Source organism: Salarias fasciatus, chromosome 3 (assembly GCF_902148845.1).
Source record: "Salarias fasciatus chromosome 3, fSalaFa1.1, whole genome shotgun sequence".
NCBI classification, from domain to species: domain Eukaryota; kingdom Metazoa; phylum Chordata; class Actinopteri; order Blenniiformes; family Blenniidae; genus Salarias; species Salarias fasciatus.
Window position 1 is genome coordinate 23,566,952 of NC_043747.1, and position 20,049 is coordinate 23,587,000.

General features: G+C 45.7%; 3 protein-coding genes across 7 annotated transcripts; 1 reads left to right on the forward strand and 2 right to left on the reverse strand.

The window, feature by feature from the left end:
- Positions 1–4,606: 4,606 nt before the first annotated feature.
- Positions 4,607–7,157, forward strand: LOC115385954 (tripartite motif-containing protein 16-like). Its single transcript, XM_030088082.1, has one exon. It carries the CDS (start codon positions 4,613–4,615, stop codon positions 6,290–6,292), a length of 1,680 nt encoding a protein of 559 aa, XP_029943942.1. The 5' UTR covers positions 4,607–4,612; the 3' UTR covers positions 6,293–7,157.
- A 2,925-nt stretch (positions 7,158–10,082) lies between these two features.
- On the reverse strand, positions 10,083–18,692 carry LOC115385959 (tripartite motif-containing protein 16-like). Of its 5 annotated transcripts, XR_003931219.1 has the most exons (3): positions 17,364–18,692; positions 16,820–16,989; positions 10,083–11,552 (listed from the first exon to the last, which is right to left on the reverse strand). XR_003931219.1 is itself a non-coding variant. In XM_030088089.1 (2 exons), the coding sequence occupies exons 1-2, from the start codon at positions 18,522–18,524 to the stop codon at positions 16,815–16,817; spliced, it is 1,173 nt and encodes a 390-aa protein (XP_029943949.1). In that variant the 5' UTR covers positions 18,525–18,692; the 3' UTR covers positions 15,144–16,814. The 5 variants fall into 5 exon arrangements, 2 of the variants coding, with proteins under 2 accessions (XP_029943949.1, XP_029943948.1); XR_003931218.1 differs by having other exon boundaries at positions 16,820–18,692; XR_003931217.1 differs by lacking the exon at positions 10,083–11,552 and adding an exon at positions 15,144–16,550 and having other exon boundaries at positions 16,737–18,692.
- LOC115385955 (tripartite motif-containing protein 16-like) lies at positions 11,535–13,299 on the reverse strand. Its single transcript, XM_030088083.1, has one exon. The coding sequence runs from the start codon at positions 13,226–13,228 to the stop codon at positions 11,555–11,557; it is 1,674 nt and encodes a 557-aa protein (XP_029943943.1). The 5' UTR covers positions 13,229–13,299; the 3' UTR covers positions 11,535–11,554.
- Positions 18,693–20,049: the final 1,357 nt, after the last annotated feature.

Genomic DNA, 20,049 nt, shown 5'->3' on the forward strand with positions numbered 1-20,049 from the left:
AAAGGTACTGCCTGGATCTTTGTTCTTGCCACATCGTTTAATTTAGTGAATTTTATTCGGACAGATTAAACTGATGCTTGCCTCAATCAAATCTAAAAAATCTTTTATTCTGATCTATACAATCTGAACAAAAAAAATGAGAAATGTGGTAGTTCGTATTTCTCAGACTGTTTCTAATTACTAATCAAATTTTTGCACAGACTGTATTGAAGACACAAATGTGTCTGAAATGCGTTGAGTAAAATAAATACTATATCCAGACTGTTAATAATTGTGCATCACTTCAGTTTTGTGATTGACTGCTTCTTCTTTGTGCTCAGAACGGAATACTAAACCTTGTCACTTTGTGTCTGTATTAACACTTTTATCAGTTGAAATGCGGAGTTGATTCAGAACAGGAACTGCTGTCTTTACTTCCTGGACTGTGGACTTGGCTTCATGGCTCCGTCTCTAACAGTACACCACAAACCTCTGAACTTTACTGGTGTTTGCTTTTTCTTTAGCTCTCTGGGTTCTGACCATCACATCTCTGTCCACCTTTAACCTCAGAACATTTCCCTTCTGCTAGTGTTTCTGCTGTATCTTGACCTTTCCTGTCAGATCTTTGGTATTTCCTCACATGACTGCTGTTCTGGTTGTGGAGATTCGACCACCACCTGCTTTCCAGTTTTCCTCAGTGTTCTGTGGTGTTAGCTTGAATGGTTTTGTGAATTTGTCCATTTTGAATACTGTGTTTCTCCTTTCATCCACATATAGCTTTTCTTTCTTTTCTTTTCTTTTTTTCATCGTCTCTGTTATGAACTTATAGATCCGTTGTGCTTGTATTTCAGTGTTCGTCTCTTTTTGCTTGAGCCCATTTTGTTGTTGTTCCCACGTTTGATTCCGTCGTTTTCACGGTATTGGACGACTGTGGGCCGATTTGGGACGCCTCGAAGCTGACGCTTGAGACGCTTCAAGCACGACGCTTGACACCAGGTGGTCACAAAGCTCATGACGCTTGCGATGCTCTTGACGCGCGTCAGTTTATTGGCGCGCGGGAGGCTGATTTCTGTTTCCAGCTATGGCGGATCGCATCAGGAGAGCGGCTCGGCTTTATTTGTTAAATAAAGCTAGACCGCGTCATCGTCGGAAAAGTCGCTATTGGCTGGTCTCCTCCTCTCTGCTCTGACTGCAGCTGGGAGCGCTGCGTGAGACTGACCGCTTGTGAGTACTTTGGGACGGGGGAGGGGCTCACGTCAGAGCACCAGAAAAGGTCGCTAGATTTGTCGCTAGTTGCTTTTGACAAAAAAAGTCGCCAAGTTGGCAACACTGGCCGGCCCGCATCGGTCCTCGGATCACACGTAGTGACGTAGCACCGGAGGGATCGTCTCTGATTGGTTGACGCTCAGCGGCAGCGCGTCGAAAGTTTAGTTTTCCCAACTCTCAAAAAGCGACTCTCACAACGCTCCTGATGCCCGGGACGCGCGTCGTGGGCGCCGACGCTCGAAAAGCGATGCTCCTGATGCCCCGCCCCCCGCCGCTCGTCCACATAGACTTTGCATAGAAAAGCGCCGCTCACAACGCCCGCGACGCATCCGGTGTGAACGCGCGTTGCAAGCGTCACGGGCGTCACTGACGCCTGAAGTTGACGCTAACAGTCATTTATACATGTTTTGAAGTCTTAGATGTGTTTCATGAATTCGGATTTTAAATTTTGGGCAGGATATTTTATTCAAGTTTTTATAATCAAAACACTTTGTTTCTCAAAACAGTCAGTGACACAACAGATTTTCTTCATTTATTTGTATTTGGAAATCATTTGTTACCTGTTAGAATAGTAAAGAGCTTGGAGTTTTGTTCTTACAATCGTTTTAACAATGGTTTGGTCAATCAAAGAAAAATCAAACAGTATGGTGACCGTTTGCCTGATCAGAAAACAATGATTTCTCTTCATTTAACTCACTCTGTACATCGTTAACATTCACTAAAGTATTGGCTAGATATACGCAGATTGAAGGTCGTCATTGGGGGCCATTTTCTGGATGTATTCTTGGAGGGATGGTGTTTCCTCCTGGATGGTGGTTTTGACACTCACCAGTCCTCGGCTTCCCTCACTTGGCTTCGGGCACAGCCTCATGACGCTGGACTTCAGGTGGAACCCTCTGTGGATTGCGAGGAGTTTCCTTGTCTTGATATCAGTAGCTTATATCTCTTCCAGTGCCCAGGATATTATTCCAGCTGGGTATCTGATTACTGGCAGGGCAGACATGTTAATGGCCTGGATTTGATTCTTGCCATTCAGCTGACTGTTCAGGACCTGTCTCACCCTCTGGAGGGATTTGGCTGTGGCTGACCTCCTGACCTCTGGGCTGCTTCATCCTGGTTGCCATTTACCTGTGGTATCCCCAGGTATTTGCAGCTGTCTTCCACATCTCTGATGTTGTCTTCAGGTAGTTCAAACCGTTCAGCAGTGATAATCTTCCCTCTGCTTGATGCCATCCGCCCACACTTATCCCGATGTCACTGCTGTATATCCTGGTGAGGTGAATCAGGGAGTCGATATCCTGCTCTCTCTTGGAATACAGCTTGATGTCATCCATGTGGAGAAGGTGACTGATGATTGTTCCACTGTGGAATTGGTACCCGTGTCCACTCTTGGTGATGATCTGGCTGAGGGGGTTCAGGCAGCAGGGGGGGCAGAGCGTCTCCTTGGTATATGCCATATTTGATGCTTGCCTCTGCCACTGTCTTCCAGTTAGCTTCCAGAGTTGTCTTCCATAGATAGCCTCCTGGAGTTTCCCAGGAAGGTTCTCAGTTCCCTGTTGATGTTGTGTAATTTCAGGCGTTCCAGTATCCATGTGTGTGGCACTGACTCATCGGTTTTCTGGTAGTCATCCAGGCAGTCACAGGTGGGTGTTTCTGGTCTTAGTCTTGCAAAGACAACCTTGAAGGGCAGAACAATATCTACAAGGAACACACACAGAAGGTGGTAGATGAGCTTCACGCTTAACCAGCCTGTGTTCTCTTTTTGATATTTGTTATTGTATGAAAGTTACTGAACACTTCCTTTGGGATGAGTGAAGTAGCTATCATCATCGTCAGATAACTTGTCCCGTTTTGCTAGAATGACATTTTTTTTAATTGTTGTGACCCTGATTTGAACTTAAGTCAGTCATGAGTCTTATCACTAGTCTGAATAGGCAGTTTTATAATGGCAGCTATCAAAAAGAAGCAATGTTTGGGATTTACACACTCATATCAAACCTTCCACTCCTCAATAAGATTCCAGGAAGGACTGCTCTCCAACAACTACCTGGTAAAAAAAAAAATTCCCCCGAGGCCTTTCAGGCAGGTTTGTTTGTCTTCTGTTGATCAAAATTAACCCGATTGGACATTTGACAGATGTAAAAATCCCTCAAATGTGATTTAGTGCTGGAATTTGATAACTTCTTAATTTTAACTGAAACACATCTAACCCTCACAACAATGAACTGGTTTACATCCAAATAAGTTTTTTGTGTCAGCCTCTAGTTTCAGATTTAGTCTGAACCAAACTTACGTTCAGAGTTTCACAAGGCTCCATCCTGGGCTCATTATGATTCAATGTCTACATGAATCAAACTAAATTATTTAGAGATCACCTTTCACATGTCGACCGAAAGTGATTCAATTCAAGTGCCCCCCCAAAAAAGTGGCTGACCCTTGCTGTCAAGGAACATATGTACCAAGTATGGACTGGAGGTCCCAGGGTCAAGATGGGAGACACCTCCAAAGGTGGTCTAGAACAGTCGAGCCAAGATCCTGTGGGACTTCCAGATCCACACTGACAAGCAGGTGATGGCCAATCAACCTGACATAGTGGTGGTGGATAAACGGCAGAAGACAGCTGTGGTGATAGATGTAGCAATCCCAAGTAATGGCAACATCAGGAAAAAGGAGCATGAGAAGCTAGAGAAATACCAAGGGTTGAGGGAAGAGATAGAGAGAGTGTGGGGCATGAAGACAACAGTGATACCAGTAGTGATCGGAACACTGGGAGCAGTAACCCCCAAGCTGGAAGGATGGCTCCAGCAGAGACCAGGAACAACATCTGAGATCTCTATTCAAAAGAGCGCAAACCTAGGAACAGCGGAGATTCTGCAGAACCCTCAAGCTCCCAGGCTTCTGGTAGTGGACCCGAGCTTGAAGGACACATACACAATACTGCCGGGTGGGCGAGAAAGCAGATATATATATAAAAGACTGAATTGAATTGAATTGAATTGAAGGCCAACAGCTGGCAAACTGTCAACATGCAACTGCTCCAGAAGTGAAAGTGAAAATTAAAAATGTCTCAGCGGTGAGTGACGAAGGAACAGGCAGTCTGTTTATCATTGGCATGGAAAAAATTCCCAGCATGAATCGGCCTGGAGTGCCACTCCTTTCTCACACTGAGTCTCTGCCTCCTCCTCCTCTTTCACAGATCTCACAGCTGAGGGATCACTGACGTCTCTGAGTTACAGTGCAGCTCTTCACAGGTAGAACCAATGAGAATCAGTGTTCATAGGAGGAGGAACCAGAGGAGTGTTTGGCTTTAAAGCTGCTGAGTAGGAAGAGAAAGTATTCAAACACTCGCTGTTGTTGAGAGGAGAAAATGGCAAAGATAGGAGCTCCGCTGGATTTAGAAAAGTTCTCTTGTTCCATCTGTCTGGATCTCCTGAAGAATCCGGTGGCGGTTCCCTGTGGACACAGCTACTGCAGCAGCTGTATTGAAAGCCACTGGGATGAGGAGAAGAACAAGGGAATCTACAGCTGTCCTCAGTGCAGGAAAGAGTACATTCAGAGACCTGACCTGGAGAAAAACATCCTATTAACAGAGTTAGTGGAGGATCTGAAGAAGACTGAACTCCAAGCTGCTGGACCTGAAGATGTGTCCTGTGATGTTTGCTCTGGGAGGAAGCTGAAAGCCGTCAAGTCCTGTCTGGTCTGTTTGGTCTCTTACTGTGAGGAACACCTCCAACCTCACTATCAATCTGCTGCTTTTAAGAAACACCAGCTGGTGGAGCCCTCCAAGAAGCTCCAGGAGAAGATGTGCTCTCTTCACGATGAGGTGATGAAGATTTTCTGTCGCACTGATCAGCAGAGTATCTGTTACCTCTGTCTGATGGAGCAACACAGAGGCCATGAAACAGTTCCAGCTGCAGCAGAGAGGAGGCAGAAGCAGAAGGAGCTGAAGGAGAGTCGACTAAACATCCAGCAGAGAATCCAGGAGCGAGAGAAAAACGTGGAGCAACTTCAGCAGCAGATGGAGGCCATCAATGTCTCTGCTGATGAAGCAGTGGAGAACAGCGAGGAGAGCTTCACCCAGATGATCTGTCTCATCCAGAAGAGGAGTGGTGAGGTGACGCAGCAGCTCAGATCCCATCAGCAAACTGCAGTGAGTGAACTCAAAGAGCTTCAGAAGAAGCTGGAGCAGGAGATCACTGAGCTGAAGAGGAAAGACGTCCAGCTGGAGCAGCTGGCTCACACAGAGGACCACACCCAGTTTCTGCTCAGCTACCCCTCAGTGTCAGCACTAAGTGAGCCCACACACTCCTCCAGCATCCAGACTGCTCCTGTCAGATACTTTGAGGATGTGGCAGCAGCTGTGTCAGAGAGCAGAGACAAACTACAGAAACTACAGGACATCCTGGAAGATACAGGGACAAACATCCCACTGAGAACCACTGAAGAGGAGCTATCACTGCCACCACCACAGCAACCACCACAACCACAGCCAGAGACCAGAGCAGACTTCCTACAATATTCACAGCAGATCACTCTGGATCCAAACTTTGCATACAGATACCTGTTATTATCTGACAACAACAGAAAAGTAACTTATCCAGAAGCTGCTCAGACTTACTCTTTTTATCCAGACAGAGTGACTGGATGGTACCAGGTTCTAAGCAGAGAGAGTCTGAGTGGACGTCATTACTGGGAGGTGGAGACCAGAGGAGGAGTTGATGTAGCAGTCTCATACAAGAACATCAGCAGACCAGGGAACCCCACTGAATGTGGGCTTGGATATAATGACAAATCTTGGGCTTTATATTGTGACTCTAACAGATTTGTATTTTGGCACAACAACATTGAAACTCCCGTCTCAGGCCCTCAGTCCTCCAGAGTGGGAGTGTACCTGGATCACACAGCAGGTATTCTGTCTTTCTACAGCGTCTGTGGAACCATGACTCTCCTCCACAGAGTCCAGACCACCTTCACTCGGCCACTACATGCTGGAGTTTGGCTTTATCCTGGTGATGGAGCCTCTGCAGAGTTCCTGAAACCTCAGTAGAGGACTCCATCAGAACTCCTTGTGTTGTTTCCTAAAGGAGCCTCTACATTTTCTGTAGAAGAATATTAATAAATATTAATTTTTCTGAAGAATATTTGAATCCAACAGATGGTCGGCCGTCTTCTCAGAGACTTTCTGAACAAAAGGATGTGAGACGAGCATGGAGAGACGAAACAAGCTGAGTTAGTGGAGAAAATCATGGAGCTGCAGCCATCAGTGTCCTCACTGATTCCTCAACTGATGCTTTTCTAACAGTTGAACTTATTTTTAAAGCCGCTTCCACCTTCTGTAACTGGATTTTCTTCTTCATGGACCACAGGAAGCTGCAGCTTTTGGGGGATTTTTAGCAAAGACTTTGTACTTTTTAAATGATTGTTTTGAGGAATCTGTTTTTTTGATGATTTTTTCTGACATTCTGATTTTCTTTATGAACAGTGAACTGATTGTTTTGGACTTCTACATCTTTTTCTGCCACCAAATCCCATTGAGTTTGATTCTTTCAACTGGAAATGTTTCAAGAACTACAAAAAACATTAAGAATTTAAATGTTGTAAATAATGGCCATGTGACAGTCTAAAGGCAAATTTTATTTCAGATTTTATTTTTTCACCACGTTGGAATTTTTCACTGTATTTTTAATTTTATTCTAACTTTTGAAGGGGGTTTCTTTACTCGTGATCACTCTGTCCATTGATTTGTCTGTGTAATTATTTTTTACCTGTCAGAATAGTCAGAGGTTGATGTGTTTGTTCTTTCAGAGAGATGGTTCAGGGTTTACAGTGCTGTGAAGAAAGCAAAGGGTTTTCAGTTATTCCACACATTGTTGTTTAGTTCATAATCCCGTATGTGTTCGTGGTTTTGATGATTCCAGTAAATAAAAAAAAAAACATTGAGAATGTGTGTGTGAACCATCTACTTTTTTCTTATTGCATTGAGAGAATTGGTTATCAGTTCAATTACCTAGTAGACTTAACATGAAAGGAAAAATAAAATAAAATCAGCATTAAAAAAATGAAATAAAATTAAAACAAGTAAAATAAATGCCAACACAACCTTCCCTCTCTCTTCTTATCTATTCAGCTTCAACCCAAATATCCACGGCGCCTCCTGGTGGATTAGATGTACACCACAGTCAGAAGAAGTGTTTCCACTGAAGTCCCTCTCACATTGGGGAGTGGGCAAGCAGTCTCAGTTGGGTGTTTAGTCGTGATAAAATGTGCAACTTAAAGAGGAGAATGAAAATGCTGTTTGCATGGTCATTAATTATATGAATCAAAAAAAGTAATTTTACTCTGAAAATGAAAAGGCATTTCTGTTGATACATTACATTCCATCACCGACTCAGAGGATCCCAGTGACGTTTCACTAGAATCAATTGTTGTCACCTTCATTTGAACTCAGTCCGTCATGAGTCTCATCACATGTCAGGGAATCTGCCACTATAAAACCAGCCATAAAAAAGAATCAGTATTCAGTTATTACACACTGATGTCAAACCTTCCACTCCTCAATAAGTTTCCAATAAAGGCTCGTCTCAAAACTACTTCCTCATTGCTGAAAATCCCTCTGAGGCCTGTCAGTCAGGTTTGTTTGTCCTCTGCGGATCAAAGTTAACTAATTTGGAGTCTGATAGAAGTGGAAATCCCCTAAATGTGATTGCTTATTCCTGGAATTTTTATGACTTTTCTTGACGTTAACCAAAACAATTAAACATGTCAGGGATTCGTCAGGTTCACTGACGACGGTGTTCCAGGTCATTCAGACTAACTCCATCCATTCAGACTAATTATCAGTTTATTAGTGTGGATTAGTGAGAAAAATTGTTTTTTCACATTTGACAGTTGACTATTTTGTGTATATCTATGTTATATATATTCTTGCACTGGTGTATTTGTGGTCTTCTGTGTGTGCGAGCTTTCAGATTTGTGTATGATTTTGACCCTTGTCTTTTATTTGTGTGTGTGTGTGTGTGTGTGTGTGTGTGTGTGTGTGTGTGTGTGTGTGTGTGTGTGTGTGTGTGTGTGTGCAATTGGATGGGTATGTATGTGAGGAGAGAGTGAGGTGCCCTGTGGGGGGTGGGCCCGGTGGGTCTGGAGTTGCGGGGGCCTGGGTCTGGTTTCTTCTGCTGTCTCCTGTCTGTCACCTTCACCCCTCCTGATGCTATGATGGCCGTCCGCCCTGGTCCTGTGGGGTGGGGGTGGGGGTGGGGGGGGGGGGGGGGGGGGGGCACTCCTGGTTTGACCTGCACCATGGGGCTTCTGGTTGATGGGGGCTCATACTGACGCTTGCGGTTCACCCTCTGGGGGAAGTTCTCTTCCCCCTAGACGACATCCCCGGAACCCTCTCTCTCCCTGCTCTCATTCACACACACGTAGGGCTTTGGGAGGCGTGCTTATCAAGATGGGTGTGGTGGAGGGGGCCATCTATAAGTAGCCTCAATCACTGCACCCTTTGGTGGCTCGCCTCTCAGTCTTAATTACACCTGGTCATCTAACAAGACCAAATACATACAACACACACATCTGGGGGACTTTGCACGCCATCGGGGGTGGGGCTGCTCGGGCAGGTGGGACTGCTCGTTTGGCCTCGCCCACGGCACGGGGTGGTTACTGCCCCTCAATTTTAATTGCAAACAACATATACTTCATCAACACTCATGAGCTGGGGAAAAGAGGGCAATGGTGTCTTCTACATCCCCGTTTCCAGGTACCTCCTCGTGTGGGGGGTGGCAGGGGGTTGTTGTTTCCTAACAGGCCTGGGGTTTGGGCTAGCTGTGGGTTGGGGAGCTGCTGGCTCCGGGCGGTGCATATCTGTCTGTGGCTGTGGGGGTTGGGGGTGGGGTTATGATACTCAGTGTCTCGGGGTGTTTGGTCGGCGCACTGGGGGGAGGGGCACTGGCCTGGGGTGGGTATCCGCCAGTGTGGGCCGGTTCTTCTGGGTATGGTCTCTGGGCTCTGGGATAGGTGCTAGTTGTCTGGGCCCTGAGGGTCTGTCTGACCTGCTTTTGGTCTTCTCAGGGGTCAGAGGTCATATATGCATGAGCGCTGTCACATTTCCATGATAACACTGATCTTTAATCATGCTTCACATTCTACATGTGGACTCAGTTACCTTGTTTTCTTGTGGCGAGTTAGACTAATGGTGATCTGTAGTAGGCCTCCTGATGCTCTTGTGTAATTTCATACCTGGATCCTCAGCTTCACACCCCAGTTCACTATCCGCTATATTCTCCAGCAAAAGTCCGTGGGATGCCCTCTGCCACATCTTTATGTAGGTGCAGTAGCCGATTGTCTGGAGTGTTGATATTAATTAAAAGACTGTCATACCTTTGCATTCTCTTCCTTCTCTTCTCTCTTTTTGTTGTTGTTGTTTGCTCGTTTGTTTCTTCCACTTTCTGTCTTCTTACCTATCTCTCTGTCCCCCTGTCAGGTCCAGCAATATCATGTATCAGCACTCAAAATAAATAAAATAAGTTAAGAAAGCATGTTAACAAGAGGAGCTTTATACTTTAAAGCTCCTCTTGGAAGAACAAATCTGTCAGGCACATAACAGCAGACAGACTCCTATTCTGCTGCTTCTATGCTGGACAGGACAGGTTAAAAAAAAACAAACAAACAAAAAAAAAACACTGTTGATTCTGTTCCAACACTTGAAATGGTTACCAAAGTTTACAGCCTGATCACTTTCACACTTCTTGACACAGAAGAGGTCAATGTTTCATTTATATTTGCGAAACATTAATCATAGAAGTTTTGTTATAAAATTATATTTATTCATAACAGAAAGCAAAACAACACTAACTCCACATAAAGACCCACTTTCAGTTTCAGGAATACACTCAATGTGTGTTCCTGAGGGCCAACATGTTTAGTCCACACTAGAAAAAGTTCAGTTGTCAGGTTTTGGTATTTCGATAACCACTGGGCGTACTTTAACACTATATACCTGACTAAGCAAACAACAGTACAAAAGAAAACCTGTCAGAGTCCTGACATGTTGTTCAAACATTAACTTGTCAAAAGTTGTACAACATCAAGACACACATTTTCCCTTTAAAATCACATTTCCAATTGGCAATTGTTTCTGCACTTCTACCTCTAAACACTTTTAACATCCCTCCATTGACAAAGTGCTTCTTGTAACAATGATACATTTAATAAGTGTTCAATTCATACAACAGAGTAAATCTCATTTGAATGACATAAACACTAAGAACATTGACAAACATGGTTGCTTTGATTTGGCGCCAGATTCCAGGAACTGAAACTGACCACCGTCATGTGCGCTGCCAAACGAGGCCATAACTAATCTCAGTCTGTGAATTAAGACTAACTTGATGTCTTTTGAACATAGTACGACACACTCAACTGCTTTCCACACACACAGATAACCTTCAAATGCCCCGGAGCCACAAAGCAACAAACCAAAGAAAAAAGTTAATACGGACAGTGGTCGCCATTTCCTCAACTACGGACCATCAAATTAAACAGTTTACACACTTCACATACTTCAATTCTACAGTACAAATCTCACCGGGCATTCATATTGGTTTACGGACATCTGTGATCACACACAATGTGGGTAACTAACTTGGAAATATTGCAAATATTACAGAGAAATCAGCAATGCAGGACAACAGATGCTCATTCTCCAGCCATCAGTGTGATGCTGCTGGAGGGTGCTGCCACCCTGTGGCTATTTGGTCAAACAGCATGTCATTGTGCACTTCAATCTGTCTCTTAACAGTAATCTGTCAGGATAAAGCAAAATGCAATTCTAATAGGAGGAAAGGGGGGAAAAAAGTAATAATATCAATGAAACACTTATTTTGTGAGCGTCACACCTGTCACAACAAGGCAAGTAGGGGGCCCGAGCTGGCAGGGGGCCCTAGACAGTGATTGGTTATGAATTGGATGCAATGGCAAACTGTGTGAACTTCCTTTAAATTTTGGCGGCCAATGCAGGAAAGTGCAAACAACACTGTTATCGGAATCCCATAAAAAAGGGGGATCCACTGGAGTCTGACAGGAGACAGCCAGGAATTTGACTGATGGCTGCAGTCTTCATATTTTCTTCCACTAACTCAGCTCGTTTCTGTCTCTGCACACTCGTCTCACATCCTTTTGTCTCCATAGAAAGTCTCTGAGAAGACGGCCGACCATCTGTTGGTTTCAAATCTTCTTCCTGTCAGAAATCTCAGCTCAGCTCAGAAAATGTGGAGACTCCTTTAGAAAACTACACAAGGAGATCTGATGGAGTCCTCTACTGAGGTTCCAGGAACTCTGTAGAGTCTCCTTCATCAGGGTAAAGCCAAACTCCAGCGTGTAGCGGCTGAGTGAAGGTGGTCTGGACTCTGTGGAGGAGAGTCATGGTTCCAGAGATGCTGTAAAAAGACAGAATACCTGCTGTGTGATCCAGGTACACTCCCACTCTGGAGGACCGAGGACCTGAGACGGGAGTTTCAATGCTGTTGTGCCAAAATGTCAGTTTGTCAGAACAACAACATAAAGCCCAAGATTTGTCATTAAATCCAAATCCACACTCACTGTAGTTCCCTGCTCTGCTGATGTTCTTGTATGAGAGTGCTACATAAACTCCTTCTCTTGCTCTCAAGTCCACCTCCCAGTAACAACGTCCAGTCAGACTATCTCTGCTGAGAACCTGAAACCAGAAAGTGAATCGGTCTGGATGATCAGGATAAGGTTGTTTTTGCCAGGTTAAAGTTACTTTTCTGTTCCTGTTAGATAACAGCAGCTCTCTATTTGCAGAGTTTGTATCCAGAGTGATCTGCTTTGCATATTGTAAGAAGTCTGCTCTGGTCTCTGGCTGTAACAGTAAAAGCTCCTCTTCAGTGGCTCTCAGTGAGATGTTTGTCCTTGTGTCTCTCAGGATGTCCTCCAGTTTGTCTCTGCTCTCTGACACAGCTGCTGCCACATCCTCAAAGTATCTGAGAGGAGCAGTCTGGATGCTGGAGGAGTGTGTGGGCTCACTGAGTGCTGACACTGAGGGGTAGCTGATCAGAAACTGGGTGTGGTCCTCTGTGTGAGCCAGCTGCTCCAGCTGGACGTCTTTCCTCTTCAGCTCACTGATCTCCTGCTGCAGCTTCTTCTGAAGCTCTTTGAGTTCACTCACTGCAGTTTGCTGCTGGGATCTGAGCAGCTGCGTCACCTCATCACTCCTCCTCTGGATGAGACAGATCATCTGGGCGAAGCTCTCCTCGCTGTTCTTCACTGCTTCATCAGCAGAGACATTGATGGCATCCATCCGCTGCTGCAGTAGCTTCACAGCTTTTGCTCGATCCTGGATTCTTTCATGGATGTTCAGTCGACTCTCCTCCAGCTCCTTCTGCTTCTGCCTCCTCTCTGCTGCAGCTGGGACTGTTTCATGGCCTCTGTGTTGGTCCATGGTGCAGAGGTAACAGATACTCTGCTGATCAGTGAAACAGAAAATCTTCATCACCTCATTGTGAAGAGAGCAGATCTTCTCCTGGAGCTTCTTGGAGGGCTCCACCAGCTGGTGTTTCTTAAAAGCAGGAGATCGATAGTGAGGTTGGAGGTGTTCTTCACAGTAAGAGACCAAACAGACCAGACAGGACTTGACGGCTTTCAGCTTCCTCCCAGAGCAAACATCACAGGACACATCTTCAGGTCCAGCAGAGCAGAGATCAGCTGCAGCAGCTTGGAGTCCAGTCTTCTTCAGATCCTCCACTAACTCTGCTATCAGGATGTTTTTCTTCAGGTCAGGTCTCTGTCTGAACCTCTTCCTGCACTGAGGACAGCTGTAGAATCCCCTGTTGTCCTGTTCATCCCAGTGTTCTTGAATACAGCTGCTGCAGTAGCTGTGTCCACAGGGAACCGCCACTGGATCCTTCAGGAGATCCAGACAGATGGAGCAAGATAACTTTTCTGAGTCCAGCTGAGCTCCTCTCTTTGCCATTTTCTCCTCTCAGCAACAGCATGTGTTTGAATAGTTTCTCTTCCTGCTCTCAGCAGGTTTGAAGCCAAACCCTCCTCTGGCTTCCTCCTCCTGTGAACACTGATTCTCATTGGTTCTGCTTGTGAAGAGCTGCACTGTAACTCAGACATCAGTGATCCGTCAGCTGTGAGATCTGTGAAAGAGGAGGAGGCAGTGACGGAGTGTGAGAAAGGAGTGGCCCTCCAGACCAATGATAAACAGACTGCCTGTTCATTCGTCACTCACTGTTGAGACATTTTTAACTTTCACTTTCACCTTTATCGCAGACATGCTGACATTTTGCCAGCTGTTGGAGTTTTATTCTGACTAAAATGGCGTTTTCCAAATTTATTATGAAAAGAAAAATGGACCGTGAAAATCGGCAATTCAAAGAAGAATGGACAGAATAATTTTCCTTCATTCTCCCTCCAATCAGAGCAAGGCCCATGTGCTTAATATGCCTGGAGAGTATACAGTGGTATGAAAAAGTATCTGAACCTTTTGGAATTTCTCACATTTCTGCATAAAATCACCATCAAATGTGATCTGATCTTTGTCAAAATCACACAGATAAAAAACAGTGTCTGCTTTAACTAAAACCACCCAAACATTTATAGGTTTTCGTATTTTAATGAGGATAGCATGCAAACAATGACAGAAGGGGGAGGAATACGTAACTGCAAAAAGATAGATATAATTCAAAACTGAAATGGAATAAATATATGTTCAAGCATTAAATGAAAAAGTGACTTGGCTTGAGCTATTACTGGGATTGACTGAAGAAAAAAGAGAAACACTTTATTTGAAGCCATCTGTATAACACATTATAAGTACATTTATAAAGAATTATAATGCCATTATAACACGTGGAGCAATAGTTATAAACATTCAGAAATGATCACAATGCCAGGACCGAACCTTAATCCTAACCCTAACCCTAACCCTATGCTGTATAGTGCTGTATAGTGAGCTATAAAGCATTGTGATCATGTAGCAGTGTTTATAACTACTTATAATGTGTTATACCGGGTGCTTAAAGTGTTACCAAAAAATCAATACGGACAGCGGCCGCCATTTCCACAACTACAGACCATCAAATGATCAGTTTACACACTTCACACACTTTAATCTTACAGTGCACATCTCACCGGACATTCATATTGGTTTATAGACATCTGTGATCACACACAATGTGGTAACTAACTTGGAAATATTGCAAATATTACAGAGAAATCAGCAAAGCAGGGCAACAGTTGCTCATTCTCCATCCATCAGTGTGATGCTGCTGGAGGGTGCTGCCACCCTGTGGCCATTTGGTCAAACAGCATGTCATTGTGCACTTCAATCTCTCTCTTAACAGTAATCTGTCAGGATAAAGCAAAATGCAATTCTAATAGGAGGAAGGGGCGGGGGGGGGGGAGTAATAATATCAACGAAACACTTATTTTGTGAGCATCACACCCGGCACAACAGGGCAAGTAGGGGGCCCGGGCTGGCAGGGGGCCCTAGACACTGATGGTTATGAACTGGATGCAATGGCAAACTGTTTGAGCCCCCTTCAAATTTTGACGGCCAATGCAGGAAAGTGCAAACAACACTGTTATCGGAATCCCATACAAGGGGGATCCACTGGAGTCTGACAGGAGACAGCCAGGAATTTGACTGATGGCTGCAGTCTTCATGTTTTTCTTCACTATCTCAACTCCCTTGTGTCTCTCCAGACTCATCTCACCTCCTTTTGTCCACGTAGAAAGTCTCTGAGAACATGAACCACCATCTGTTGGTTTCGGATCTTCTTCCTGTCAGAAATCTCAACGTCTCAGCTCAGAAAATGTGGAGACTCCTTTAGAATAGAGTACAACAGAATAGACTTTATTAATCTCACAGTGGAGAAATTTACAGGTGCAAGAGGCTCGTAGAAGACACAGGGGGGAGCAAAAAGTAATGAAAGGTTCAAATAAAGAACAAGTAATAGTGCAAATCGTAGTAAAGATTGATAATAGAAAAACTCAAAGCAGGAGGATCTAACTGTATGTACAACATAAATCTTAAAATATAACAGGAACTATAATATATACAAATATGCACAATATGTTTTTAGTGTAGCAGAGTGAATGGATTATAAAGTGACATCAAATTTCTAATAGGGTTAACGTGACCATGGTTACAGATATTATAATGTCCAAGGTTATTGCTCATATTAGACACAGTAAAGTTGTACAGTCTGACAGCGGTGGGGATGAAGGACCTGGGGCAGCGCTCTCTCCTGCACTGAGGGAGGCTGTGGGTGAGAGCTGTTGTCCATAATGGATGTGAGCTTGGCCAGCATCCTCCTCTCAGTCACATCCTCCAGAGAGTCCAGTGGACAGCCCAGGACAAAGCTGGCCCTCCTGACCAGTCGGTCGAGTCTCTTCCTGTCCCGCTCTGTGCTGCCCTGGGCCCAGCAGACGGCGGCGTAGTGGACACTAGAGGAACCACAGAGTCATAAAAGGTCATGAGCAGAGGTCTGCACACTCCCAAGGAACTCAGTCTCCTCAGAAGGTGGAGACTCTCTGGCCCTTCTTGTCCAGAGCGTTGGTGTTGTGGGGCCAGTCCAGTTTATTGTTGAGGTGAACACCCAGGGACTTGAAACTGTCCACTGTCTCATATCCTCCCCCTGGATGTTCACCGGTGGGTGTGGAAGTGTCCTCCTTCTGAAGTCGATCACCATCTCCTTCGTCTTACTGGTGTTCAAGCACAGGTGGCTGCGCTCACACCAGTCCTCAAAGTCAATGGCGACCGACCGGCACTCCATCTGGTTCCCCTCCGACACACAGCCCACAATGGCGGGGTCATCGGAGAATATCTGGAGATGGCAGCTGTTCGTATTGTAGGTGAAGTCTGAGGTGTAGATGGTGAAGAGGAAAGGAGAGAGGACGGTGCCCTGGGGCGCCCCCGTGCTGCAGACCACCACCTCGGACTCACAGCCGCCTGTACTGTGGACGGTCAGTGAGGTAGTCCATGGTCCAGGCAGCGAGGTGTCCGTCCACTCCCCCGTCCGTCAGCTTCCCCCACAGCAGCGTCGGCCTGATGTTGTTGAAGGCACTGGAGAAGTGGAAGAACATGCCCCTCACAGTGCTTCTGACAGTCTCCAGGTGGGTGAGTGTCCGCTGCAGCAGGTAGATGACGGCGTCTTCCACCCCGATGTTGGATGCGGAGAGTTAAGCGTGATTTAAGTCTCCGCTGATCATCAGCCAGGCCGGGGGGTGGCGGGTCTGGATCTGGCTGACGGTGCTCTGGAGCTGCTCACACGCTGCCGCTGCATCTGCGGTGGGCGGGACGTACGCGCACAGTACGAGTATGTGAGAGAGTTCCCTCGGCAAATAGAGTGGTCTGAGGCTGACCACAAGCAGCTCCAGGTCGTGTGTGCACAGCTGTTCCTTCACGTGCACGTTCACTGAGTTGCAGCATCGCTCGATTACAAACACCACCAGTCCCCCTCGTTGCTTACTGGTCTCCGCGGCGCTCCGGTCTGCACGCGCTCGTGTGAATCCGCCCAGAGACACCGCAGAGTCCGATAAAAGTCTCTTCAACCACATCTCTGTGAAGCACATGAGGAAACTACAGGAAATAGGAACTAGGAAACTACAATTAGAGATCTGATGAAAGTCCTCTACTGAGGTTTCAGGAACTCTGCAGAGTCTCCGTCATCAGGATGAAGCCAAACTCCAGCGTGTAGTGGCTGAGTGAAGGCGGTCTGGACTCTGTGGAGGAGAGTCATGGTTCCAGAGATGCTGTAGAAAGACAGAATCCCTGCTGTGTGATCCAGGTACACTCCCACTCTGGAGGACCGAGGACCTGAGAGGGGAGTAGGTGTGTTGTTGTGCCAAAATATAAAGCTGTCAGAATAGCAACATAAAGCCCAAGATTTGTCATTAAATCCAAATCCACACTTACTTCCCCACCCTGCTCTGCTGATGTTCTTGTATGTGACTGCTACATAAACTCCTTCTCTTCCTCGCCACTCCACCTCCCAGTAACAACGTCCAGTCAGACTCTCTCTGCTCAGAACCTGAACACATCCAGTAAATCTCTCTGGATGATCAGATAAAAGCTGATTTTCTAATATGAAACTTACTTTTCTGTTCCCATCACATAATATCAGCCTTCTGTGTGCAGAGTTTGGATCCAGTGTGATCTGCTTTGAATATTGTAAGAACTCTGTTCTGGTCTCTGGTTGTGGCAGAAAAAGCTCCTCTTCAGTCTCTCTCGGGATGTCCTCCAGTTTGTCTCTGCTCTCTGACACAGCTGCTGCCACATCCTCAAAGTATCTGACAGGAGCAGTCAGGATGCTGTAGGAGTGTGTGGGCTCACTGAGTGCTGACACTGAGGGGTAGCTGATCAGAAACTGGGTGTGGTCCTCTGTGTGAGCCAGCTGCTCCAGCTGGACGTCTTTCCTCTTCAGCTCACTGATCTCCTGCTGCAGCTTCTTCTGAAGCTCCTTGAGTCTACTCACTGCAGTTTGCTGCTGGGACCTGAGCAGCTGTTTCACCTCACCAGTCCTCTTCTGGATGAGATGGATCATCTGAGATCTGGCTTCATCAGCAGAGACATTGATTGCCTCCATCTGCTGCTGAAGCAGCTCCATGTTTTTCTCTCGCTCCTGGATTCTCTGCTGGATGTTTAGTCGACTCTCCTCCAGCTCCTTCTGCTTCTGTCTCCTCTCTGCTGCAGCTGGGACTGTTTCATGGCCTCTGTGTTGGTCCATGGTGCAGAGGTAACAGATACTCTGCTGATCAGTGAAACAGAAAATCTTCATCACCTCATCGTGAAGAGAGCACATCTTCTCCTGGAGCTTCTTGGAGGGCTCCACCAGCTGGTGTTTCTTAAAAGCAGCAGATTGATGGTGAGGTTGGAGGTGTTCCTCACAGTAAGAGACCAAACAGACCAGACAGGACTTGACGGCTTTCAGCTTCCTCCCAGAGCAAACATCACAGGACACATCTTCAGGTCCAGCAGAGCAGAGATCAACTGCAGCAGCTTGGAGTTCAGTCTTCTTCAGATCCTCCGCTAGCTCTGCTAACAGGAAGTTCTTCTCCAGGTCAGGTCTCTGTCTGAACCTCTTCCTGCACTGAGGACAGCTGTAGAATCCCCTGTCGTCCTGTTGATCCCAGTGTCCTTTAATACAGTTGCTGCAGTAGCTGTGTCCACAGGGAACCGCCACCGGATCCTTCAAGAGATCCAGACAGATGGAACAAGAGAAGTTTTCTGAGTCCAGCTGAGCTCCTCTCTTTGCCATTTTCTCCTCTCAGCAACAGCATGAGTTTGAATACTTTCTCTTCCTGCTTAGCAGGTTTAAGGTCAAACCCTCCTCTGGCTTCCTCCTCCTGTGAGCGCTGATTCTCATTGGTTCTGCTGGTGAAGAGCTGCACTGCAGCTCAGAGACGTCAGTGATCCGTCAGCTGTGAGATCTGTGAAAGAGGAGGAGGCAGTGACGGAGTGTGAGAAAGGAGTGGCCTTCCAGGCAGAGTTCATTCATACGGGACTTTTCCACATGCTGATGATTAACATATATTCTGTTCCTTCGTCACTCACTGCTGAGACATTTTTAACTTTCACTTTCACTTTTGGAGCAGTTGCATGTTGACATTTTGCCAGCTTTTGGTGTTTTGTTTTGACAAAAGTGGCGTGTTCCAAGTGTATTGTGAAAAGAAAAATGGACCGTGAATATCGGCAATTCAAAGAAGCATTGACTCAAAAATTTGCCTTTATTCTCCCTCCAACCAGAGCTAGGCCCTTGTGCTTAATATGCCTGGAGAGTGTAACTCTGTTGAAGATTTCCAATTTGAAATGACGTTATGAGATCCCTCGCGTTATTTGGCCACTCACAATCAACAAGGTCCCGATAACGTAGGGAAGAAGTATCAAACTGTCAGTTCTCATATGAAGAAATGACTCGGGGCCCCACACTGTCTGACATCATCTCTGCAGCAAAGAGGTTGTTGAACTGCCTTTTACAAGCCTTACTGAAGCGTGTAAGTGCTCTAAAGTGGGCATAGTGGGGCATTTCCAACTGGGAAGAGGAGGTTTTTTGCATTATAGCAAGTAAACCAACCTGGTGTAAGGCCTCAATACCATCATTCATCTGAGAGGGACGGGGAAAAGCCCAACTGTCCCTCCATCAAGCCAGAAGCTGGACAGCGAGCCAAGGCCCGAGACCGACAGATGCAGGTCCAAATCGGCCAGTGATCTTTGCAGTCAGCATCCTGAGGCCAAACCTGGTGCTCTGCTGCTCTTCACTGAGGTCTGTTTATATCATACACTGCCATAGGCGAGTTCAGCCGACAAAGCCCATGAGTGCAAGAAGCTTTGATACATAAAACTGGCAGCAGACAAGAAAATCAAAAAGCATTTACAAATTCAAAGTCAGTGAACCAATAAAAGGTAAATTAAAACTCAAAATTCTCCGTTAAAATGTGAACTGGAACAGAATTTACAAAGTTTGAAACTCAATCAGGAAAAATTCAAACCTTTTAATGTATTTTTGTAGTTAACATATATAGCCTCTTTTATTCCTCTACAGCCCTCCATCAACCCCACACAATAATCTTGTAGTATGACCACAGACTGTATGAGTGTAACAAGCTCTGGAGCAATTAGTTCTGGTTACCACTGGGTAGATTTACTGTTTCCTTTGTTTACATCTGAAACTGCCAGCAACAAGCTGCTCTGCAGGATCTCAGTATTTCTGACGCCAGCAGGTGGAGTCATGACTGAGTTTGCATGTCAGTGAAAGAAAGGACATGCTGGGACTTCAGCCTGTG